The sequence below is a fragment of the Suncus etruscus genome, chromosome 12 (assembly GCF_024139225.1).
Source record: "Suncus etruscus isolate mSunEtr1 chromosome 12, mSunEtr1.pri.cur, whole genome shotgun sequence".
NCBI classification, from domain to species: Eukaryota; Metazoa; Chordata; class Mammalia; order Eulipotyphla; family Soricidae; genus Suncus; species Suncus etruscus.
The window spans coordinates 53,282,261-53,308,100 of NC_064859.1; the positions used below are offsets into that span (position 1 = coordinate 53,282,261).

General features: G+C 45.7%; 1 protein-coding gene across 1 annotated transcript; it reads right to left on the reverse strand.

Moving 5' to 3' along the window:
- Nucleotides 1–11,943: 11,943 nt before the first annotated feature.
- On the reverse strand, nucleotides 11,944–25,840 carry CD8B (CD8 subunit beta). Its single transcript, XM_049784616.1, has 5 exons — nucleotides 25,798–25,840; nucleotides 21,969–22,337; nucleotides 18,328–18,417; nucleotides 13,109–13,198; nucleotides 11,944–11,996 (listed from the first exon to the last, which is right to left on the reverse strand). The coding sequence occupies exons 1-5, from the start codon at nucleotides 25,838–25,840 to the stop codon at nucleotides 11,944–11,946; spliced, it is 645 nt and encodes a 214-aa protein (XP_049640573.1).

Sequence of the window (25,840 nt, forward strand, 5' to 3'; positions counted from 1 at the left end):
AAAATTAAGGTGTCAGCAAGGGGATTTCTGCTGAGATTTCTGTTTATGGATGATTGTCCTCCCACTGTAACTTCACCTTGTCCTCTTTCTTTGCATCTTTGTTCTCAGAATTAAAAATTAAAAAAAAAGTTTAGCATAATAAACTGGTATCTATGGTCAGTGTAAAAAAAAAAAAGAAGACTTTCTAAGTCTCTTAGGATACTGTGATCAGACTTGCGATAATCCTGCAGGGTCTCCTCAGCAGCAGGTGTGACCCCCCCTTTCACATTTTCACACAGTGCAGATTACCACTCTTCTGGAAAAAGTATTTTGGATTATGGCCTGAGTCATGACTCACCCTATGAAAGGAAAATTTTATGTCATGGCAGTGTGGTAGAGAGATAGAGAGATGATAGGTAGATAGATAGATAGATAGATGATAGATAGATAGGTAGATAGATAGATAGATAGATAGATAGATAGATAGATAGATAGATAGAGTTAGAGATAGCTTAGTAGACTGAGTATATGCTTTGCATGCTGGAGGCCCAGGTTCCAACCCTGCCAGCAGTGTCAGCTGAGCACAGAGCTGGAACTAGTCTCCAAGCACTGCCAAATGTGTCTCCAAGCCAAACAAGCAAAATAGAAGTTCTAGCATTCGGATCCTACAAACCCCCATGATTGGTTCCTAAATATTTGAACATGTGCTAAGGTCTTCATTTAATTAAGAGAGAATGCAGTGCAGGGCAAAGAGTGAGGAGTTAGCACCAGTGGGTACTGATCAAGCTCCAGGATGGAGGCTATTCACTGACAGGCCTTGGGCATCATGAGCATTGGGATTAGTCTCCAGGGACACACGTAGCCTACCTGACACATGCAGACCCACTGTCAAGTAACAACAATGGCGGTTTTCTTCTGAGAAACATCCTTGATACAGCCTGACAGAAAAGGCCTAAAACACCATGTGAGCAAGGCCTTGCTCCCATCTAATTCTGGCTAAACTTTCCTCTTCTCCCTCTCCTTCTTTCTTCAGTAGATGAGTCTTAGTTTCTGGACAGACAAGCCCTGGAGTTGGGTCCAGGAAATGGCACACAAACGTCTGCTTATCTCATGCAAGCCATCATTCCTGCTTCAGAAGCTTCAATGTGAGAGTAAGGAGGATGAAGTGACAGAATAATTTACACTCCCTGTTCTCCTGCTCCCCCACTGGATCTAACCAGTCCTACCCTCTCTTCTCTTTCCTCCTCAACCCCCTATATATGGCTGGGGGCTGGAGGCAGGGGAAAGGTAGAGAAGTGCTCATTGTCTCTAAGTCACACAAGTACCAGCCTGTGTTTAAGTCCCCCAAGATGATGTAAAGCAGGTGACTATGCCCTCTGGGTGGGCACACATTAGCACTCACTTGGATTCTGATTGTTGAACTTGTGTTCTGCACAGGGACTGGTCAGTGAAAACCTTCAGAAGCACAGTTCTCAAAAGATGGGGTAAGAAAAGCCTTTTTAACCAGGCCTAGGAGGGGTGTGGGGCTTGGGTCACCCCAGCACCCTTCCACCTCCTTCCTCCGGAACTCCAGGGCTACCCCTGACTGCATGCCCAGGGGGCCAGTGAGGTGGGTCCCAGCGAGGAGTTTAAGGGGTATCCCAGGCTCTCCCCCATTTTTCACCCAGCTCCAGAGGAAGGGTTTGAGTGGGTGCTGTAACTTCCGGCCTTTCAGCTCTTGGAAGATCTCTTTCCTTCCTGGGAACCGGGAGTGTTTCCCAGCCTGGGGAATGGTAGCTCAAGAGCACAAGAGTCGCAGGCAACTTTCCTTCCTACCTCTGTCCATTCAGAAACCATTTGAAAAGTATAGACAATTATTTGGATATAATTGGGTTTAATCTGTTTGTCATATACAGAATGTATACTTTCCTTTCCACCTTGGCTCACCATCCAGTAGCTCATTTTCAGTCCTTTTCTCCCTCACCACCACCGCCTATTACCCCACATTTAACCATTTTTACCTTTTACCCCCAGTTCTTGGTTCTCCAGGAAGCACATTATTATCCCCACCCAAACTAGCTGCCAACCAGTTATCATAGTGAAAAAATCGCTTCTCCGGCTGAAAAGAAATCAATACTCTGTTCCTACTTATCTACTCTCAGCAGCCGCCTGTCCTCCACCTTTCTTCATTGTGTAACTGTGGTTGCTACCATACTAGGTTTCTGATTAAGTTCCCTCTCAAAGCCATTTTCTGATATGGAACTACTAGGAGGCATTTTGCAGACTCCAGTAGGCCAAATCACAAACCAAAGTGGCATCCAGGATTCAGCACTCTCTTTCTATTTTTAATGACATAAAAGGGACATGCATATATGAATATCCTAGATGTATTTCCTTAACAGCTATAACTCTTCTTGAATATCCCCTTATACAGTGGCAACTGTGCCCACTGTTTGATTGTTTTTCTTTCTTTGTGATATGTTTAACAAGGAATTATGGTAGAGAGTCTTTTGCTTTAGAATTTATGTTAGAATCCAGTTAAGGGAATTGTTGGACTTGTTCCCTTGGCTCCCTAGAGGCACCAATAATGTGGCATTGTTCCTCTTTTGCATAGGCACATTAAACTGGGAAAATACTACATATGCAAACATATATAGGAACACAGATTTTGTAATGCAGTTAGGCCTTATATTCTGAACATTGGCATAATGACTTGGCTCAGGCCTCTGAAAATGGGCATTGCCCATACACCCTGAACCATTGACCATCTACGGAAATGACCACAGTTGTCTACAACATTACCCGGAGGCAAACCAGGGGAGACCCTGCCGCTACCCTGGCATAGACTTTACTTCAAGGAGTGTTCCCTTGACACCCAGATGACTCAGCAACGGCAGCAACTTGCTTGCAGGGCAGGACACTCCACATCTGATGGTGAGGTGAGACTGGAGGACTCTCCACATCCTGACTTTGATGAAACACAGAATCTTTAACTACAGAAAGTGGACAACAACAACAGCTAATGTGCGAAAAAAATTCGCCACAGAGAATGACTCAGAGGTTGGACAACCTAGTATGCCTGGAGCCCAGAGTTGGTCTTATGCCAGAGAACTTCAGAGATAGGGTCTTTATGTATTTAGGACAAAGCTTTTTTTCCATTTTACCCATATTTTGCTGGGCCTATGCAAACAACAACACTTGCCACTCTCACACCATTATTGCTATATTTTTTTAACTCTTATCCTTTTTAAAAAAACAAGAGCTTACTAAACTTTCTACTGGTGCTTCAATGAACTCATCATCAGTCAATAGTTTTCAAAAAATATTCTTTCCTTTCTCTTCCATCTCTTTAGTTTTTCTTTCAACTTTCTATTTTTTTTAAAAAGTATGTTGCTTTTGGTCTTACTAAAAATGTATTATTATCAGTTATGTCAACTATGTAATGCATTTTCTTTAAATAAATTAAAAAAAAGAAATGGCAAGAGGGTACAAACTTGTCTAATGCCAGAGATTAGAGGAAAGGCTTTTAGTTTTTCCCCACTGAGTATAATACTTGCTATGGTAAAGTGCTTTGACTATATTGAGGAAAGTTCCTTCAATTCCCATCTTGTTCAAGAATTTTTATCATGAATGGGTGTTGGACCTTTTCTTTTTTTTTTTTTTTTTTTTTTTTTTTGTGGTTTTTGGGTCACTCCCGGCAGTGCTCAGGGGTTACTCCTGGCTCCATGCTCAGAAATTGCTCCTGGCAGGCACGGGGGACCATATGGGACGCTGGGATTCGAACCGATGACCTCTTGCATGAAAGGCAAACACCTTACCTCCATGCTATCTCTCCAGCCCCGGTGTTGGACCTTTTCAAATGCTTTTATGCATCCATATAATATAGTATGGTTTTTATTTATCAGTAAAATCTTGTGCATAACCCCCCCAAAAGATGGGGTAAGAGTTGGGGGACCCAGAAAGAGAGGTACTCACTGAAATGGTCTCTGGGGGAACATAAGAAGTGAACCTGCTGTGAGAGCTCCAGTACCTTTTGGATGAGTCCATCATCATTCATTCAGTGAAAGACTCTGACTTGAGACTTGGACTGTCAAGAGATGGGGGTTTGATAATTCAGAAACAACTGAGGCCTCAAAGCTTATCCTTATGCTTATTGTTATGAGTTCTGGAGGACCTGGTTGATCCTGATACTCCTACTTTTAGCACAGGGCCACCAGGGCATGCCCATGGGATTAATAAATATAATTGGATTGACAGCCAGAAGCCTAAGCAGGGGAATGCAGAGAGACGCTGGGAGAATTCCAGTCTTGCAAATTGGTGACACATTTAAGGAGGTTTCCCAAGAAGTGACTAAGGCAACTGCCTTTCTTCCCCTCCATCCTGGAAAAGTCTATGAAGCGAGGCCCATTCTCACTTTTCCTCTGACTGGGTGCTAGATTCACATTAGCTCCGCAGCCCACACAAGCTGGGGATCTCTTTCTGAAAACAAGTCGCCCACTTCCTACAGGTAGAGAAGTGAGGCCATGGAGGGGTGCGGCTGAGTAAGGATGAAAGACGGGGGTGTGGAGCCCCCTTTCTTCTTTTATCTCACTTTTGCTGGGCCTACACCTGCAGTCTGGAGTACAGAATTCTCCACTCCTGCTCACTGAGGTAAGGGCCACCACAATGCTCTCAGACCCAGGCTGAGAGGGTGATTCCAGGATGCACCAGTCTCAGAGGACAAACCCAGGCTCCAAGAGGTCCCCCAACCCCACTGGTGGAGTTGGGCCCGTGGTTTGCACACCTCTGTGTATATCACAGTGATCCTTGCTGTATGGATGCTTCCAATCATAATCTATGAGCAGATCTCTCATGAATGGATGTCTTTGGACCTATTACAAATACTATTACAATTATCAGAGACTTTTTTTTTTTAAAAAAAAAAGCTCTCCCTCCAGCCAAATTTCCATGTTTTTTACCCCCTTGTCATGGATACAGTGCAGGGTTGTTTAAAAATTCACACAATAATGAGATGCACAAAATAGTAGAAATTTCCCAGTGTAACTGCCCTAGAGTAATTTACACAACAATAAGATGTACAAAATTGTAGAAATTTCCCAGAGTAACTGCCCTAGAGTAACAGTATGGAGTATGTCTTTCCTGACCTTTTTTGATACATATACAAACAAATGTGGCCCAAAATCTTTATATAGTATTAGAGAAAGAAGCCAGCAGATTTTCAGAATAAAATTCAATTGTTGATTTCCTATATCTCATTTATATGTATATAGACATATATGTATTTTAAAATAGGACTTAAATTATTGATTTTAAAATATGTGCAAAAATGTGGTACAACAGATAAGTTTCAAGTATAGTGAATTTACACATTTCTTCAATGTAAAACTTTTGCATTGGAAGAAAACCTTTTTTAGTTTGTTCTTTTTTAGGGGGCACTTAGGGATCACACCTGGGTGTACTCAGGGATCACGCCTGGGACTACTTGGGCGATCATATTTGGTGCCAGGGTTCTAACTGTGTCAGTTAGGTGCAAGGCAAGTGCCTTATCTGTGTACTATCATTCTGGCCTGTATTTGGATTTAAAAATTTTTTACCAATGTTTATTCTTTTTCTGCCCTTATCTACAAGGGAAAGTCCACATACCATGCATCACTTTTACAGTGAACACATGTGATCAGCTCCCACACAGACAGGCAATGCCCACACCTCATATCCCCTTCTAAGGATCCTCTGCTCCCAGGATCGTCAGACCCTGACCCTTCATGCACAATTATTTTGCCTGGTTCTACTCATTTCCCAATGTTAACAGTGACTACACATTTCATTTAAAATGAGAATCATCAAGTGTGCAGCTCCCAAGAGTAGTGTGATCACAGATACAGATTCTGGTTATGACAACAGAAACAGAAGGAAGAAAGGACAGAGGAACCCAAACAATAGGTGGATGAATAATGAGGAGAACAGTCACCAGACATTTTAAGGATGTGCAGACATGGTGGCCAAGGGTTGATTCTGGAATGTGCCGCTCTCTTGCATTCCTTAGCAGCTGCATGAGCTCCTGCTTCAGGCCATGGGCAAGGGCTCTAACTGGCTCCTTTTGATAGATGTTTGGATTGTTTTTTGGGGGGACAAGAGGGAATGATTGGACTAATAAACATCACCAGCAAAAACAATTAAGTGCCAGGCTCACAGGGCAGAGATTGGACATGCTTTGGTAGGTGGAAGGCCCAGATTCTATCCCCGGCATTACATGGTCCCTGAGCATGGTTGGGAGTAACCTATAAGCACAGCGCAGGAAGTAACTCCTGAGCACTACTGGGTGTGGGCCCCAAAGAAAAACATAGGAGAAGAAAAACAAAAAGGAAGAAACTGATGTGGAATTCTGTGTATAACTTTGGAATGACACACAGAAATTACGTTTAAGGTGAAAACCTTCTAAGTGAGCTACTTGCCAAAAAATAACAATATATATTTAATATATATCAAATATATTAATATAATATTATATATTAAATATATTTAACAATATATATATTTATATTACATATATTTATATATAAATATATATATTTGCTAAAATTTTGAAAATGGCCCCCCGGAAAGTAGCAACAACTCTTTTTTCTTCAAAACCAAAGTCAGGTGCAGGGTGTAGACCTCCTTACCGCAGCCCCACTGTGCTGGGAGCAGAACCTATTCTGTCACTCTGGCACCCAAGCTGAGGTCTGAGCAGGTGCCAGCTGCACAGAAAACAGATAGAAGAGTCTTCCACCCCATCTCACCCCATACAAACTTGCAAACACCTAAACACAATCAACACAGTAGCAACAAGATGCTGTTAAGTAGCAGAGACAGGAGCAGGACAGGCTTGAAGCCTGCTCTGACTTCCGCTGAGGACCGAGTGGGTCACTGCCAGGGCAGGTTGCACGCCAAGACAGGCGCCTTCCCCTGTTTTGTCTTTTGAACCAGGGCTGTAAAAAGTGAATGCCGAAGGTCTGGTTCCCGAAACTAAGCTTTTCCCTTTCTCAGTCACCTTGGAGACGCCAAGGTGTTTGGAGATGATGGGCAGGAAGAATTTGTTTATTTGAGTTCCCCCACATCTGCATCCTTCCAACTTTTTCCAGAGACTATTGAGTAGGACTTGGTTTGCCGTTGTCCTTCTTAAATGGCACCTCCCAGCCTTGCAATGGTCAGAAAAATAGCTGCCAGTACTTATTTCTTGGGCTTGGGCACAGTGTGACAGTTAAAGTAGCCTGAAGTGGTTTTCTCTTTAGTCTTTGTTAATTTGTTTTGTTTTTGGGACACACCCGGTGACACTCAGGGGTTACTCCTGGCTATGCGCTCAGAAATCGCTCCTGGCTTGGGGGACCATATGGGACGCTGGGGGATCGAACTGTGGTTCATCCTAGGTTAGCCATGTGCAAAGCAAACGCCCTACTGCTGCACCACTGCTCCAGCTCTCTCTTTAGTCTTAATTGCTCTAATGCTGTAAAGGGCTTTCAGGTAATAGGGCTTTAAGGTTAGAGCCAGGAACTTTTCTAAAAGGTGCCACATTTTTTTTCTCGAAGTCTTTCTTTAATTAGGGATTTCTCCCTGCATTTTCCTTTTCTGACCATTGGTAATAAGAGAGATAATAAAAAGGAGATATAATGAGGAGAGATAATAAGACTGATAATAAGATAATAAGAATGGACAACCAAGCTACCAAAAACACCATAAAAAAGAAAATGACTGTAAAAGGCATCCAGACCTCTCACCTTCTCTTTTGTTGAGGCAAAGAGCCTCAACAGCATTGAAAGGGTGTTTGTGAAGGCAGCTTTAGAGGGAGCAAAAGATGGGCTTGTGGGCCCCCCACTGCTTGATGACTGGGGTTCTGAGACTCTCCAACTTCTGTAGATCTTCCTTCCCCTACAACACAGACTACCACATGTGGCACATATGTGGGGCAAATGAACTCAGACACCCAAAGCAGACCTGTGCATTTTAGTAACATTATTTCTTCTCAACTACAATATCTTTGCTGAATAGATGGGCTTTTGTGCTTCCATGTCACAGGAGCCATTTTATCTTTTTATTCAGGACTTTATTTTTATACAATATTTTCATAAAAAGAGCAGAAAATGAGAGACAAGGTAAACAACCAGAGAACAGAAGTGAAAGAGGAGGAACTTCTATGGGGAGATGCAATGACCTCTCCCATCCCCAAACCAGCAGTTCTTTCTCTCAGAGGAGATGCTCAGATGCTGAGATAACTGGAGGAGCTGGGCCAGCTCCTCTACAAAGCTCCTTTTTTTGTATTTCTGGTATGGCCTGACAAGGCCAAGTGACCTATAGAATTGTCCTGGACTGCCAGCCACGAAGTCTCAGCCCCACCCAGGCTAAGACAGGAGCCGGAAGTGGGGGGGGGTCCTGGTGGCATTTCTTACAGGAAGTGCCATGGTGCTCAGAAGTTTCTCTCTGAGATTCCCAACACTCATCTCGGAAGTTCCTCCCATGTATAGGCCCTAAGAAAAGACTGCAGTAGTTCAAAGCAGGCAGCTTCATGGGTCCACTGCTGCATGCATCTTCTCTCTCAATTCTCTAGCAATCAGTCATTACTGAACAATGAATCTTGCAGCAGGACATCAAAGTTGCAGTCTCTATTCATTTATAAAACCTGAAACAACAGCAAGTTCAACATTGTATTAGGAAATAAGTTTCACAGAGTTAAGTGACAAAAGAGCAGGCAGAACTCCTCCTCTCTTAGTAGTCCAGAATCATGAATTTTGTTTAGGTGTGATTTAAGTTATCTAAAAAAAAATTTTTTTGTGTGTTTTTTTTGGGTCACACCTGGCAGTGCTCAGGGGTTACTCCTGGCTCCATGCTCAGAAATTGCACCTGGCAGGCACGGGGGACCATATGGGACGCCGGGATTTGAACCGATGACCTTCTGCATGAAAGGCAAACGCCTTACCTCCATGCTATCTCTCCGGCCCCAAGTTATCTAAAAATTTAAAAGCCATAGGCCCACAGAGATAATTCTGCAGGTAAGAAGCTTTCCTAGCATGTAACTGACCTGAGTTGGATCCCTGGCATACCATATAGTCCCCAAGCACTTGTAGGAGTGATCCCTGAGTATAGAGTCAGGGAGAAACCCTGAGTCTCTCTGATGAATATGGCCCACAAATTGAGAAAAATTAAAAATTTTAAAACAAAATAATAAACAAAATGGCAAGTGAGTGCAGCTTTGAGTGTGTTCACTTCCAGCAGAGTCTTATAAGATAAGATGAGCTATAGTGTCAGGAGCCAGAAGAAAGAATGATTCTCTCCAAGGTCAGTGAGAGGTTGGGGAGGTCTGTCTTGAGTTCATCTTCGAGAGGCTTTTCAAATGTGTTGTTGCTTTAGTAAGCCATTAACCCTTTTGTTCAAATGGCATCTTAAGGGGAGTGTAACAAAGGAGAGCAGAGCTGTTGAGAATGAGTGTGCAAGGGGTCTAAGGCCCATGTATGAGTGTTCCCAGTTCCTTCCCCACCTTGGACTCTCTTCAGACTCTTAGTTTGGCAAAGCTGGAGGCCCTGTATCCAGATTCTGCAAGGCTGACATCAGCTCACTCCGGAACAAAGTAGAGAAAGAGCAGGTAGTGCCCTGATCAAGACTTGTTCTATAGAATATTCTGGTATTTAGCTTAGGCCAAATTACCATCTTTACATGGAGGGAATAAATAAAAAGCATAAGAAGAAAAAAAACTTCTGTTAACCAAAATAATAATGGAAAACTGTCCCCCAAACTTTGTGAGCATATCTAATAAATAAAATTTATAGTTAAGCACCTTCTATCTATCTATCTCACTACCTCACTATCTCACTATCTATCTATACAAACATATTTACATGCATCATTATGCACAGCATAATGTAAAGGATAATGTAATGTAAAGCATAATGTAAAAGGCTTTCCATGGAAAATAACTGTTTCTTCTTTTTAAGTTTTGGAACCACATCTGACTATGCTCAGAGCTTACTCTTGTTTGTGCTCAGGGGCACTCTTGAGCGGGGTTTGGTCAAGCAGTATCAAGAATCAAGCTGGGGTCAGTTGTATGCAAGGCTAGTACCTGAGCTCTGAAACTATTTTCCCAAACTTCTAGTTTTACTTCTACATTTTATTTTGGGTTTTGGGTCACACTCAGTGTTGTTCAGAGGTTGCTCATGGCTCTGTGCTCAGAAATCACTCCTGGCAAGCTTGGGGGACCATCTGGGATGCTAAAGATCAAACTTGGGTTGGCCACATGCAAGGCAAAGCTCTAACCACTGTACTAGCTCTATAACTCCTTTTCTACATGTCTCTCTCTCTCTCTCTCTCTCTCTCTCTCTCTCTCTCTCTCTCTCTCTTTTACAGGAACCCCTGCCCCCAGTGGTGTAGGCCCAGGAAATGTCCACCAGGGCCATACCAAGCAGAGCTCAGGGGTCCGTGTGCTGCTGGGGATTGAACTCATGGCCTCACACGTGCCACTTGAGCTGCCTTCTCAACCCTTGCAGTCTCTCATCAAGAAGGAGCAGCCCATCAAGATGCTTTGGAGGGTCAGTGTCTGGCTACAAAGGCAGGAAGTGGTGGCAGTCTCTGGCCTCTCACAGCCTCTGTGTTTTTACCTAAGTTTCCACAGCTCAGTTGACCTAAAAAGTGGCTGTAGCCCCATATCTATGTGACTTTGATCGTACTGACAGTTGTGATCTATGCAGTTGAAGAATGCAAGATGACAGGACACAAAGCCTGACTGGGAGGGAAGTTGCTGACTTTGAGAACTTAATGAAAACTTGGCCTGGGTAAGTCCCAAGATCTTTTTGGCCTTTTACTTACTTTAAGTCTCTGATCAGATGTGGAAAGAAATGGCCCACCTATGTCTTGCAGGCTCAAGTGGAATGAACTAACAGGTGGGAAAGAACTTGGGATATTCTACCATACATTTGATTTGCTGAGGCCACACTTGGTAATGCTCAGGGGTTATACTTGGCTCTGCACTGAGAATCACTCTGATGCTAGGGACTGAACCTGGGCAGGCTGTGTGCAAAGCAAGCATCTTTCCCACTGTACTATATAGCTCCAGTCCCCTTTACCACCCAGAGTAAGCTGATTGTCATCACTAGGAGAGCCCCAAGCTCAATCTTCCGTATGTGAGCTAGACTTCAATGACTCAATAGGACTTCGGTTTGCTTCTCTCTCTCTGAACTCTATCACCCTGTTTATAAAGCCTTACATAAGAAAAATAGGGGGGGGGGGGACATTTGCTGTAGTGCTGCGGAACCCTAGGAGATCCCTTAACCTCATCTGAGGGTTCAGAGCTTGGGCCTGAAGCTGCCTCAGCTTTGTGGGCTGCCAGTGCTCAAAGAAATGTGATGGTGGGGATCAGACTTGGGGCCTCCCAGTGCCAGGCATGTGCTCCCTCCTCTGAGGCATGTGGTCTGTGGTTTTTCATATCAGTGTCTGCCTTCGGCCAGGTGCAGACTGTGGGCTGTAATGGGGGCTCAGGAGCCAGTCCCCCCACTAGGGTAGCAACCAGGCACACTCACTGTTTCATGAATTGAACCCGGCTTCTCTGCCGAAGGCCTGAAAGAGAAAAGAACACCAGCCTTTGTTGCAGGCACCCCAGAGATGAAGGAAGGCGACGAGAGGGCACTGACACCTCAGACCCTTTCCTAGGAGGCTCTGACCCAGATGTACCCAGTGAAGGTGCCCTTCGAGTTTATAGCATCTGATTCAGAGATGTCCACATGTGGTGTCCTGAGATTTATAACCTCTGATCTAGGCATGTTCATACTGTGGTGCCCAAGTGTTCCAGCAGCTCTATTAGCTGACCACTATGCATGTGATCTCCGATCTCCATCTGTACATGACTAAGAGTAAGGGCACAAAAGACTGACTTCACTCAGTATTATGGAGTCATCATGCGGCACAAGTTCTGTAGTCAGTAAGTCATAAAACCAGAATTCAAGCTCAGTTAAACTAGTTCAGGCATCAAGAATCATCAGTGGTACTAGAGCATGAGGACTGGGACAGCTGGGATTTCCCTGAGAAACAAGCAGGAGGAACAGAGCACATCTGTCATACTCTGTTATTATCCTCTGTTGCTTTCTGTTTTTCAATTAATAATGTTAGCAACTTACATGATATATTAAGTAAATACAGCAGCACAGTGTTTCTAAACAATAAGAAAACATTTTCTTGTTTTTGGCCAACACCTGGCAGTACTCAGGGATTACTCACATCTCTGTATTCAGGAATCATTCCTGGCAGGCTCGGGGGACCATATGGGTTGTTGGGGATCAAACTCAGGTTGGTTGTGTGTAAGGATAATACCCTCCCCACTGTGCTATCAGGCCCATGATTACAACAAAATTTGACCAGTTAGGTCCTCGATAAAAGTATATAGATGACTGAATTTTAATGGAGTTCCTAGAATGGAATAGAGGATCACTTGTAAGCTCTAATGTGCATAGGATATTTCTCTCAGGGTGGAGGAGACACAGCTGCCATCACATGCCTAGGAAAATGTCATCTCCTAGTCAGGACCCAGCGGGACCAATGGGCCCCACACTCCTGTAAAGAACCCAGGAGATACAGAGACTTTAGGGCTTTGCAGGGGAGCTGAAGGGATGGAAGCAGAGATGGACCATCAGGCAGCTTGTGGGCCACTCCGGTCCCCTCTGTATGATGGAGCCATAGACAGAAGGAGATGATATCATCTCACAGTGGTGGGGAGTAGCTATCACCTGCCCCTGGTGTCTCATGGCAGAGAAACATGTCTAGCTTCTAGGCATAAGAGCCAACACCCATACCCCACCCTGCACCCCCATATCAGAGCACGGAGCTTCCAGTGTGAAACTTGCTGTGACAGGAAGAGATCACAATTAATTGGTATAGAACTTTGTAAATAGCTCTCTGGCAGGGAGGTTCTACAACGTGGGGGGCTGAGGCTCAGGAGGCCAGGGGGTGCCCCCAACGCCACCAGATCAGGAACAGCCATGCAAGACTGAATGACTCCCAAGATTCAAGAATGCTCTCTGAACAAACCTGAACCTGGGGGAGACAAGTTTTGACCAGGCCACTCTCTGCTCCTCACCGGAGAAGGACCCTCAGGGTCATCTCCAGCAGCATGAAGGGCCCTAAGGGGTTGACTTACGGTGACAGTGAATGACCACCCCCAAGCACAGCAGTAGAACCAGGACACCGACCACCAGTAGGCTTAAAGGGATGAAACCGCAAGACAGACCTGGAAGAGACACATTCACTGAGTATTAAACCCGTGGGAAACTTGCAAGCTGGGCAGAGACACTCACTGAGCATCTGACCTTCGGGAGATCTGAGGCAGCTGCACCCCAAAATGCCTCTGCGCAGAGCATCTAAAGCACAAACACGCTTTCTATATAGATCTTCTTCTCCCCCAGCTGCATTTGAGACTGGTTCATTAGACTCAGGATTTATTTAGGCCCTCTGTACAACATTTTGTGGCCCTGCCCTAGAGGAATCTTTTTTGTTTTAGTTGTTTGGGTCACACCCCACCCCAATGTTCAAGGCTTACTACTGACTTTGCACTCAAGAATCACCCCAACTTTGCCTCCTGCAGCCTGCAGGTAAATTGAGTTTGAGACCCCTGGAAGGAAAGAGACCATTTTGGTGCTTGTGTGTGGGCTGTTTACTGATTTTGTTTTGTTTTGTTTTGTTTTGGGGTCATACACGGCGGCGCTCAGAGGTTACTCCTGACTCTGTGTTCAGAAATCTCTCCTGGCAGGCTCAGGGGACCATATGGGTTGCCGGAAATGGAACCATCGTCCGTCCTGGATCAGCTGCTTGCAAGACAAACACCTTATCGCTGTACTATCTCTCTGGCCCCTGTTTACTGATTATTTTCATACAATTGATTTGAGATTTGAAATTCACAAGAAAGAGCACCAGATTCATATATAAAGTCCAGGGATGTGACTGGAGTGATAGTCTTGCAGATGTGAGACCCTGGGACCATCGCCCTTCCTACCTTGCCTCACCTCCAGCACTCTAAAGAGTTGGGTTGGTCACCTCATGGACATGTGGTGCTAGACTAACTTGGCCAAAATGCCCAATTAAGCTCCAGTTCTATTAGTCATGTCTCAGCTCCTTCAGATCCCTGTATATGGCTGCAAACACCATGGAAGTGCTCCGAAAGGTTGTACCATGGAACATTCATAATAGCTGCGTTAACTCCATTCCCAAGTACACACATGTTTTCTACTGTCCTTGTATCATTAAAGTTATTACTCATAAGCATCTGTTTATTTTCATCTGTTAGCCCTGACCTGATTTTTTTGGTTATTGTTTTTTTTTGAGGGGGGGGCACACCTGGTTGTGCTCAAAGCACAGAAATCACTTCTGGAAGCTCAGGGGACCATATGGGATGTCCGGGATCAAACCCGGGTTTGTCTGTATGCAAGGCAAATGCCCTATCTGCTGTGCAATCACTCTATTCCCCAAAATATTTCCTCTCATATTATATAATTAGTTTGGCCTAAATTTTTTCTGTGTGATGCTACTTTAATATTTAATGCCCAACTCCTTTCTGACCATTTAGGCTGCCATGACTGTTTCCTGTGAGCAGCTGAGGCATAGGACCTGGGCCAGGTTTTTGAAAAGGCTGAGGCTGCAGATTTGGGCTGAGGGGTAAAGAGAAAAGTCCAAAAGTGTTTTGAATGTCAGGAAAGCATTGTGGGCTGTCTGTCATGTGCATAGTATGAGACTAACTCAAACTCCCACTAGAAAAAAGATCTGATGTCATCACTCTCATTTTATAGCTCAGAAAACCAAGATTGAAAGAGGATAAAATTCAGGCCCAGCAAAAGGCAGATGGGTCTTGGGGTGGCTCAGTTCCACTGTGCCTCCTCCTCCCCCTGGGACCCTTGAAAAAGCAGGGAGACTACTGCACAGCACTCCACAGAGAGCTTTGAGAGGAGGTGTCCCCTGGGAGGGGGAGATGGTCCCTTGGGAGGGGAGACAGTGGGATCTTACCCACTTTCAGTCCATGGTTTATGCCTGACTTCCCCTCACTTCTTCCCTTTTCTCCCAGCTAGATGAACCTCACCATACTGCAATAATGTCATGGTAAGTTAAAGAAATCAGTCAGAAAGAGTCCATAATGTCCAGGTCATTTAAATTCACTTATTTAAAATGTCCTAAAGAGGCAAGTTTGGAGACAGAGTGATTTTGGTGGTCACCAGGGGCTAGAGTGGGGCTGGAGAAAGCTAGAAATAACTCAAGGATCCTTGGGTAATGAAGGAATCCTGAAACATGCCAGCACCGATGCCATATTGTCTGGCCAACTTGTGAAACATCCCTGAGGATGTCTAAGATGGGTGAATTGATGATTTGAAAATTACATCTACATCAAGTGTTTGTTATTTTTGGAGCCACACTCAGTGGTGTTCAGGGTTGACTCCTGACTCTGTGCTCAGGGATCACTCCTGGTAGATCTTGGAGGCACATTTGGAGGTCCCTGGGATTGAATTCCAGTTGGCTGGATGCATGGTCAGCACCTCTCCTGCTGTCCTATCTCTTATTCATAGTAGCAAAGCTGAATGCTGGTTATAGGGCAGGAGAGTATGGGGAGAAGTAGAGCCTCTCCTCTGAGGATGGGGTTCTTAGGAAGGTTCTAGGGATTCATCATAGAATCAGAGGCCAGATACACAGTGAAACAAGACCATTTTACCAAAATATGACCCCAAGAAAAAAGCTGTGCTTCTAAAAATCACAAATGGCAGAACACTGGGAATCAGTGATGCAGTAGGGACCAAACTGGCGCTCTTGCCTGGGTGAGGCCTTGGTGTATCTGACTTCTAGTTGTCACTGCCTGTTCCAAAACAGTTCACAAATAGGCTCCCAGCTCTGCCATGTTATCCCAAAGGTTCTAGTCCTCTGCCTCAGGGACCAGGCCTTCCCCCCCAAGGCTCATAGAAGCCAGGCAAGTGACACTTGTGGGTGTCCCCACAAGTCCCTTACGTCTTAGACAGCATCTCACTTATGCCTGTCCTTCCCCAGGCCAGTAAACAGTGTGATCTTTCTGATGGCTGTCACTACATAGCTGGGGGAGGCAATCTAGGCAGCGGTGATGGTGCGACCTACACCTGGACTTAGCCCACACTGCCAGCCTGTGCTGTGCCAGCCCCCCAAGCCAACACTGCCCTCCACTGAGATCTCTGCTGGCACCTGCATTGGCATTTTGCCCTGGGATTTTGCTGAGGGTTGATATGAGAATTAATGAATAAAATCTGAAGACTATGTCTCTTCATCATCTCTCATCCAACATCACAGTACTGCTGTGAACTTGCTTCCTTGGCAGAAATGATGAGCAGGGCAGAGTTTACCCCTGAACACCAAGACCAAGGCTCTGATTGCTGGGGCTATTTCTTCAGGCCACTGCATCTGTCTTTCATCTTACTGGGTCTCCTTGCTACTTCGAAGCCACAGTGCACATATCCTTACTCTCTTCACAGATGTGCCTCTTCACCTCAGAGTATTGACCTTCCATGTTCTTTCTGTGTGTGCCCAGCCTGAAATCCTTAGGGGAAGTTAGAAAGCACTGAGCCTTGATAAACAAGGCTGTTCTATTCCCCGAGTCCCCCCACCATCTGTCCTGTAAAGTCCTGAGCTTCCTTTCCCCTGCCTCATGTGTGGCTTCCTGCTCCTGTCCTAGGCCTGGCTCTGCCAGGCCCTTTCTGGTACTTGATAGATTTGAGATAAAGCAACCAAGTGGCTTATGGCAGCGCTGGTGTGGCTGCGTGTGGTTTGTTCTTGGGGTTGTAGGAATAAATGGCACTTTTCTGTTTGTCACCAGTACCCTGGGAGAGCTCAGGTTGCTATTTTTCCAGAAACATGTTTGGCTCAGGGGCTCAAGGGAAGTGGTGTGTGTGGTGTTTATGTGGCGGTATGTGTTATATTGTGGTGTGTATTGTGTGTGATGTTCCATATGATATATATGGTGTGTTTGTTATATTTGTGGTATGTATGATGTGGTGTGTTATATGTATGGTGCAATGTGTTATATGTTCGGTGTGCATGCACAAGTATATGTACGGATATATGTATGGGCTTTGTATGTCTGATGTGGTGTGTTATATGCATGGTGTGCATGTTGTAGCTGGTATGGTATGTTATATGCATGTTGTACACTATGGCAGGTGTTACATGCATATGGCATGTGTTGTATTGTGCTGTGTGCTATGTTATGTGTGTGCTATGTATTTTAAGTGTGATGTGAGATGTATTATGTTGTGTGTATAAGTGGCATGTATGTGCAGTGTGTATATCGTGTGTGATGTGTTATCTGTGCCCCAATCCAGAATTGCCATCTTAGAGCAGTCAGCAAGCTTTTGTTCACTCATAAACTTTCACAGTCAGCGGATGCTCTCACTCACTGTCCCCTATTAAGTGTAGTGTCAAGACTTTGATAACTGGGAGAGATAGTACTGCGGGGCTGGCACTTGCCTTGCATATGGTCCTATGAGCTCAGAGGCAGGTGTAAACCCTGAGTCACAGTCAGGTGTGGACTCCTCCCCCCAAGCACTGGCCCTTTACTGGCGTTTGTTTGCTAATTAATAGCTGTATTGAGAAATAGCTTACATATTATAAAATGATTATTTTTGTAACATATATAAATTATTGAATTGTTATATTTTGAATGCCTGAAGCTACTATAATGTTATGTAAACTATACCTCAACTATACTCTAATAAGGAAGTAAAGATTCGCCTGAGGTGAGCATTTCAGGGGGCTTTGTTCTTTACCACCAGCTCCTAACCTATTGCAGGAGAGCCCATCCCTCCACTGCACAGATAAGCAGGCAGGTGAGTTGGGTTCTATTTGGGGCTTTATCAATGAAGTTGATTTTTTTTTTTTTTTTTTTTTTTGGTTTTTGGGCCATACCTGGTGGCACTCAGGATACTCCTGGCTCTGTGCTCAGAAATTGTTCCTGGCAGGTTTTGGGGACAATATATGATGCTGAGAATTGAACTCAGATCTGTCCTAGGTTGGCTTCATGCAAGGCAAATGCTTACCACTGTGCTATCTCTCCAGCCCCTGAGGTTGATTTTTTATGAGTTTAATACATTTTTATGATTTTAATACATTTAAATTTTATGATAAATATAGTCTGCAGGTCACTTTAGTTCTCCTCTCCTAAACTGTGATCTGGGACAATACCTGGGACCTGGGATTAGGCTCAGGAATCCAAATCCAGAGAGGCACATTAGGGAGGAAAGGAAAGCGAATACTGGGGGAGGGAGGAGAGAAACAGTTTTTCCTTCTCTGGGAGGCACAGGCACATCACAAAGGGTCTGGGCAGGTGTGTGTAGGGGGGATGGAGGCAGCAGAACTCACCCGTAGGGGCCTCAAGGCTTTGCCTCTGGCACACTTTCTTCTTGGGGGTGGACTTCTTGGTTGTTGGAGCAGCAGTGGGAAGAACATCAACTGCAATAAGCAAATAAGACACATGTGTCACCTCGGTGTTCACTGTCTCACCAGGGCTCACTTCAAAGCCTCATTTAAAGCTCTGAAGTAAGGGCTGCAGCTCCCATGACACCAGGCTTCTGTGGAGCATCCAGGGGACACAGCAGTAAAATTGGGGGGCTCTTCTTGGTGTCCTGAAGAGCCACAGTACCCCTGATGGAATCACTTGGTGACTGAAAAGAGCCCTGTCACTTTCTGTCTCTCAGTTTCCCTGATTCTTGAAATAAAAGAGAATCCTCCTGTCCTTCTCAGGGTTGTCTTGATAATTAAAGAAATGCTTGTGCCCGCAATGTGCTGGAGATGTGGCTCTATCTGGCTGATGCTTGGGACCACGAGCCCAAGATGGACCAACCCCTCTGTCCGTTCACCTGTCCACCTGTCCTTCTGTCTCTCAGAGGCTGGAGGAAGCCCCCGGGGTGGGGGTGACAGCCTATGTGTCTCGGGGCCTGCTTTCCTCCCGTCTGTATGCCAGACCTGGAGCAGATGCTCTGCTGCTGAGGCTTTTTCTGTATGTATAAGAAAATGCACTTGTGCTTTCTGTGCTGCTTGACTGATGGCTGGGCAGAAAACATGAAATTTAGTGGCCAGGGAGAGAGAGATAGCTCAAGGGGTATGGCACATATTTAGCATGCAGAAGGATCTGAATTTGATTCTTGATACCTCATGTCCCCTGAAATTCCCTAGAAGCAAAAAAAAAAAAAAAAAAAAAGAAAAGAAAAGAAAAGAAAAAGAAATTCCCTAGAAGCCCCCAACATCATCTCAGCCTACCCTACCAACCACTACTGGATGTAGGCCCTTTAAAAAAAACATGAAATTTTGCAATGCAGAAATAAACCTTGTGAATGATTATGGGCTTTGTGTGTGTGTGTGTGTGTGTGTGTGTGTGTGTGTGTGTGTGTGTATGTGTGTGCGCTTTGAAGAAGAATCTATAATTTGAGTTTATAAAGGGCATAAGAAAATCACCTGCCTTGTCTTCTGGCTTCCTGTATTTATAAAAGCTTTTACATCAGTAAACTGATTAAAAGCAAGCCAGAGGGGAATAGTACAGTGGGTAAACCTTGCACACAGCTGACCCAGGTTTAATCCCTGACACTCTCTATCGGCTCCCTAGCCCCAGCAGGAGTAATTCTTGAGCATAGAGCCAGAAGTAAGCCCTGAGCACAAAACAAAACAAAATAAAACAAAAACAAACAAAAAGCAAATCAGGGTGGCAGTGACAAAGCTCAGTGCCGAGCACTTTGATAGGTCTTAGGTTCCATCTCAAGCTCTATAAATTAATGAGCTTAATTAAAGCAGGTCACAGATTCTTCACCTGACTATACCTGTACCCATTAATCTAGGACCTGAAAATCATGCACATCAGGTCTGGAAAGACCTTTGCTCTAGACCTCACCTTTATCATTTCAAAGCTGAACGCCAAGGATAGGAGGTGGTAGTCCCCCAAACCTTGGGGAAAACAGGGAATATGGGTGTGCTTTTCCTGATCCCTCACCCCTGGGTGGGAGGCTCCTCAGTTGCCTCTGATCCAGCATCACTTGTGTGGGAATACGCCAAAGGAACTTGTACATGAATGCAGTCCTGTCTGTAAACACCGGGGTACAGGGGACACCGATGCTTGGGCTTTAATACAGACCTTACCTCTATAGGCTAAGGAAAGACATTTCACTAAAGACTGCTGTAAAACAGGAGGAATCACCATGAACTTTACTGGACTCTTCAGGAGATGAAGGGCAGCAGCCAACCATGAATGGTTGGGGCTGGCATCTTCTGTAAAATGGTGGATCTTGTGCCCAGGCAAGAAGGCTGCGAACCCCATACCAAATGGGCAAGCTTCATTATCACCAGGAAAGCAAGATTTTCTTTTTGTTTTTGTTTTGGATTTTGGGCCACATTCAGCTGTGCTCAGGGATTATTTCTGGCTCTGTGTTCAGGATACTCTTGGTAAGGCTTAGGGGACCATATGGGGTATTAGGGATTGAATCTGCTTTGACTGTGTGCAAGAAAAGTGCCCTACCTGCTGCTTTATCTCGCCAACACAGATCATTGTTCTTTAGTTTGGGGATCATACCTGGAAATGATCAGGGGTTACTCTCTGCACTCAAGAATCACTCCTGGTGGTGTTCAAGGATACCAGATATCTGACCTGGATTGGCTGTATGCAAGACAAATTCCCTACCCACTATAATATCTCTCTGGCCCTGCACTGTTCTTTTTAAGTGGGCACATGGGTCCTTGCCACCTTGGGAAATGGAGACAACATGTTCTGCTGTGCCCGGTGCCCACAGTTTTGGGAAGGAGCAGGTTATTGAACAGGATGTTATTGAACACAAGGTCCTGGGTGGCCTAATGCTTTTGGGTCTGGCATCTGACCTTTATCTAAATCTGAAGAAAGTGAAGGCTGGAGAAATCACCCAAGTACACCAAGTGAGCAAGTACAGCTCTAAAATCTGGTGAGGGGAATTATAGAGACAATAAGAAGCCTCATGAGACAATTAAGAAAATCGAGGCCCAGGGACTCAAAAAAACCTACCAAAGGCACAAGAATTTACAGAGAAATTTATGCTGAATTTACAGCGGAGCTTGCTCTGGGAGCCAGAACCCTATAGGCCTCTGTAACTCTGGGTGTGACTTCATTTGAATTTGTGAGCACCTACCCTTTACTCTTTACCCTTGTGTGCTTACTTCATGGGCATTTCTGCAACCACTGTCAGATCTGGGCACTCAGTACAAAAAGCTTATTGCTTTTTGGAGGAGGTAGGAATTATTCCAGGGGCTACATCTGACTCTGTTTTCAAGGGACCATGTGGTGACAGGGATCAAACCTGGGTTTCCTGCATACAAAGCATGTGCTCAGCCTATTGAACAATGGCTCTAGCCCAGTGGTTCTCAAATAGTGGTGCGTGCCCCCCAGCGGGTGTGAGGCTCCATAAAGGGCGGTGCGTTTGACCATGGCAAACACTGTCATAACAAGCTAAGCCCCATGTTTATGTCTCTGTATGTCTCTGGAGCTGAGAGTTGCTGTGTTCTGCTTCAAACCCCGCTTCAAAAAGCTATGCATTGCTAAACATGCTCATTGTAGCCATTAATCCAGACATCACCTCTGATTAAAAAATCAGCTCAACTTATTTTATATATATTTTTTTGCAGGTTAAAATTTTTTTAATATAAAGATACTATTAACAGTCTCACTGGGGGCCTGAAAAATGTATTCTTCTTCCTAGGGGGGCATGACAGAAAATAATCGAGAATTACTGTTCTAGTCCCAAAGCAGAGTGCTTCTAAGTATCTGTTCATAGCAGGAATGCAACGATTCCTATCTTTCAGAGCACCTGTCAGTCTGAGGTAAGGAAACTGGATAAAACCCTTCTACTCATTTGATGCGTACAGTTGCTCTAAGCCACACAAGGCTTACACCCATTATTCCCTCTCTCTTGAAGAGCAAGGCAGAACAGTCCCTGGGTTCTGCTTGCTGGGCCCACTGTAGGTGGCCCACTCTTTTGACAGCTTCTTACCCACACTTAGCTGAGTTCCCGTCCCAAAGATTAGCTGCGGGGTGTTGATGATCATGCAGAAGTAGACGCCACTGTCCGAAGACATCAAGTTTGTGATATTGAGCATGAACCGGCTCCTTACTGAGAACAGGGTAATCCTGTTCTGCTCCACCACGTTGCCATACTTTGGTACTTTTTGGGTATCCAAACTGGCCAGGAACTCTAGGGGACTTTCAGTATTGCAGGTCAGGCACTGCTTCAGCCAAAAGACTCTTGAGCTTCTTGAGACTAACCAAGAGTTCTTAAAATCACAAGTCATCGTGGCTGTTCTGTTGGTCTGGACCTGTATGTACCTCGGGCTCCGTTGCAGCACCAAGTCACCAAGGAGAGCTGTGAGGAGAGAGGGCAGAGACCATTGTCATGATTCCAGGTCATAGAATCATGGATGTGGTGCCTCCGAGGTCCCCTTAGGAAAACACCAAAGGTAGCACTAAAGTTCTGGCTCAGTAGGGAAAGTTTGATTTTGGCAGTGTGTGCATGCACACACACAAACACACACACATAACAAAGGAAATATGTAGAAGATCAACCTCATTTCAGGGTTCAAGTGCAGCTGGCAGCTCCCCACTTTTCAGGGGACCAACTGCAAGGCAGGTGCTTACTCTGCCCAATTTTATCAAGGTTCAGGGAGCAAACTGCCATGAACCTACTGCTGCTGTGTGTCGAGACATCTTTGCCTAGCCTCCCTCTCGTCCTGGGTTGTGTCCTAACCCTTGTTCTGATATCAGGCTGTGTGGAACTTCAGTTGGCTCCAAGCCACTGAGAAGTCAGGCAAGCTGGGAACCAGGGTCCAAAGCACAGGCAGAGCACAGGCTGGTCTGGCCACTGAGAGGACCAGCCCTGGCTTCCAGACAGTGATGACAGAGCAAGAGAACTCATTGTCCTCTGGGAAGTACAACTAGAGCCCCTGTCCCAGCCCAGGCACCCTAGAATCAGGGCTGAGGTTCATATTTTTAGTTTTGTTTTATGTGGTGCTCAGGGCTTATTCTTACCTTTCACTCGGTGATCATTCCTGATGGTACTCCGGGGACCTTATAGGATGCAGGAACCAAACCTGGGCGGGTTGTGTGCAATCCAAGCACCCCTACTTGATCTACTATCTCTCGTCTCTGGAGTTTATTTCATTTTTTGGTTTTTGGGCCACAGCCAGCAGTGCTCAAGGGCTACTCCTGGCTCTGAGCTCAGCAATCACGTCTTGCAGGCTTAGGCGACCATCTGGGATGCCGGGGATTGAACCTGGGTCCATCCCAGGTTGGCACGTGCGAGGCAAATGCCCTACTGTTGTCTATCTCTTCGGCCCCCGTGGAATTCATTTCTTTTTGGGAGGTACACTCATTAGTGCTCAGAGGTTACTCCTAGCTCTGTGCTCAGGAATTACTCTTGGTAGACTCAGAGGACCAAATGGGATCCTGAGGATCAAATCTGGGTTGTCTAAGTGCAAGGCAAATGCCTTCCCCATGTCATGTCACTCTGTGCTGCATCATTGATCCTGGAAAAGTCCCTCAAAGGAGGACTATTAGGTGCCATTGGCTGCCTGTCTCTGAGAGCCGAACATCCAAGACAACGAGCTACAAATTGTACAGCACCAAGAGTCTCATGAGTCTCTAGGTTTGTTTTTGTTTTTTTGTTTTTGTTTTTGTTTTTTGTTTGTTTGTTTGTTTTTGTTTTTGAATTTTTTAGATCCTCCTTAGGAGCTGGTCCTCAGGAACCCCAGGATTAGTTCCAGTGCTGGATGGTTCAATGCTTGGGTGCTTGGGCCTTTTAGTGCAGGGATCTATCATGGCCACAGTTGGTTCTGGAGGAGGAGGATGTGATAATTGGGATCAGATTCTGAGTCTCCCCAGCTGCTCCCCAGCTTCTCAACTATCTCCCAGGTGATAGTACAGTTGGTAGGGCATTTGCCTTGCATGTGGCTGACTGGATTTCATCCCCAGCATCTCTTTTGGTCTCCCAAATCTGCCAGGAGTAACCCCTAAGCACCGCGTGGTGCAGCCCCCAAACAAAAATAAAACAAAACTATCCCCCCAGTCTCCAAAAAGGAATCCTTTTTTCTCCTGGTTTTGAGTCCAGACCTAGTAGTGCTTAGAAGTTTCTACTGGTGATGCCGAGAACAAACACACTGGGCTTCTTGTATGCAAAGTCTGTGTTCAGTCCCTGGGTTACCCCGAAAAGAGGTCCTGAAAGGGTCCCTCAGAGCCAAGGCCACAAGGCTTGGCACAAGGAATTGGATCCCAAAAACTTAGGCTTTAGCTGTGGGCTCCTCAAAAGTCAAGGAGATCAGGGCAGGGAAACTCAGAGCAATTATGGCAGAGGGAATGAAATTAGGGTGTCTACCTCAAAGGGGTCAGTATGAGCAGCCCAGGACTGCCAGTCCTGCCTGATACTCTGACTCTGGCTCAATGGCCCCATATTGGCTGCCCTGCTGAAATGAATGTCATCTTTTTCCTCTGCTCAAGGCCACCACGAGCTTCCGCTTGCCCTGAGCACGCAATAGAAACAGGGCCTGCTTACTTCGCTCCAAATCCCCTCCTGCCTTTTCAGTTCAGCAGAAGCACATCCCTGTTTTGCCTTGCTGAATTCTAGGGGAAGATAAAGGAAGGAGAGTGCCAGCTTGTTGAGTTGAATTGGGTGCATGATATCATTTGGGCCTCACCAAATTCTCAGGGTATATGTATATGTGTGTGTGTGTGTGTGCGTACGCATGCATGCATGCATATATAGGTATATATACATACATTTCATCCATTTTTCATAGGAGGAAACACTCAAAAAGGCTAAGGACATGCTCAAGGTCACCCTGCCTGTATTGGGTGGGTCCGGATTCAGACCCAGGTCTGGACCTTCCCTCCTTGAATCGGGGAAAACTTCTGCGATTCTCTCCTGGGGTACTTGTGTGCACAGATCAAGGTCCACTCTGACTGCCAGAGTCCAACCAGCTTAGCATGAAGTCTCCTTGAGCATAAAGGGGTCCCCGCCTGGAAGTTTGCAAACATTCCTTAAACCCTGACAAGAAGACTTCCGGACTAAGCTTGTCCTGTTCTCTCAAGCACACTTGCTTTCTGGACCCTGAACACCGGTTCTGGCTAGGCCCATCAACACGCTGGCTGCAGGCAGCCTTGCCACAGATGTGGACCCCCAGAGCAGCCAGCCTCTGGTGGGGCCCGCAATAGTCTAGCAGGCAGGACTGTTGGGGTTACACCAGGCCTAGCTTCCAACTTTTGGGGGGAAGAGGGGCAGTAAGGTACAGGTGAGTGGTATGTAGGGGGTCCCTGGCAGAAGGCAGGCTGGAGTCTCACACATCACAGTCGCTGCACATCACAGCTAACCCAGGGTTCAGGGAATTGGCGAGACCCTGTGGGCAGCTCTGCCCCACCTGGAGAAGAACTGGTCGGAGCCAGTTTTGGGGGGGCCACACAGTCAACTCTTCCCTGGAAGTCAGAACTGTGTATGTTTGTGTGCACGGATCAACGCCAGCACAAGGTGCCTGGAACCTTCTGTGGAATACAACCCTGAGCAGATCAGCACGGGGCATTTTTTCTCCTCTGCGCTTCCCTTCCTTCTTCTCCATCCTCGCCCCGACACCCCTGGTCCTGATGTTTGGGCAGATGTAGCTCCCATTCTGGAACTCTGGGGAACCCTGGGGACATTGAGTTGGAGGCAGGGGCCCCTTCACTTGCTTTCCACCCAGGGATGCGGGGATGCACTTGCTAGGTTCTGCATCCCCACCATACAGTCGTTTCTAACTCTTCCCGGGTTCAAGGACCACTGCCCCCGGATCTCTCCGTCTTACCTGTAAACTGAGCGGCCAGGATGATCCACCAGCGCGGCTGCAT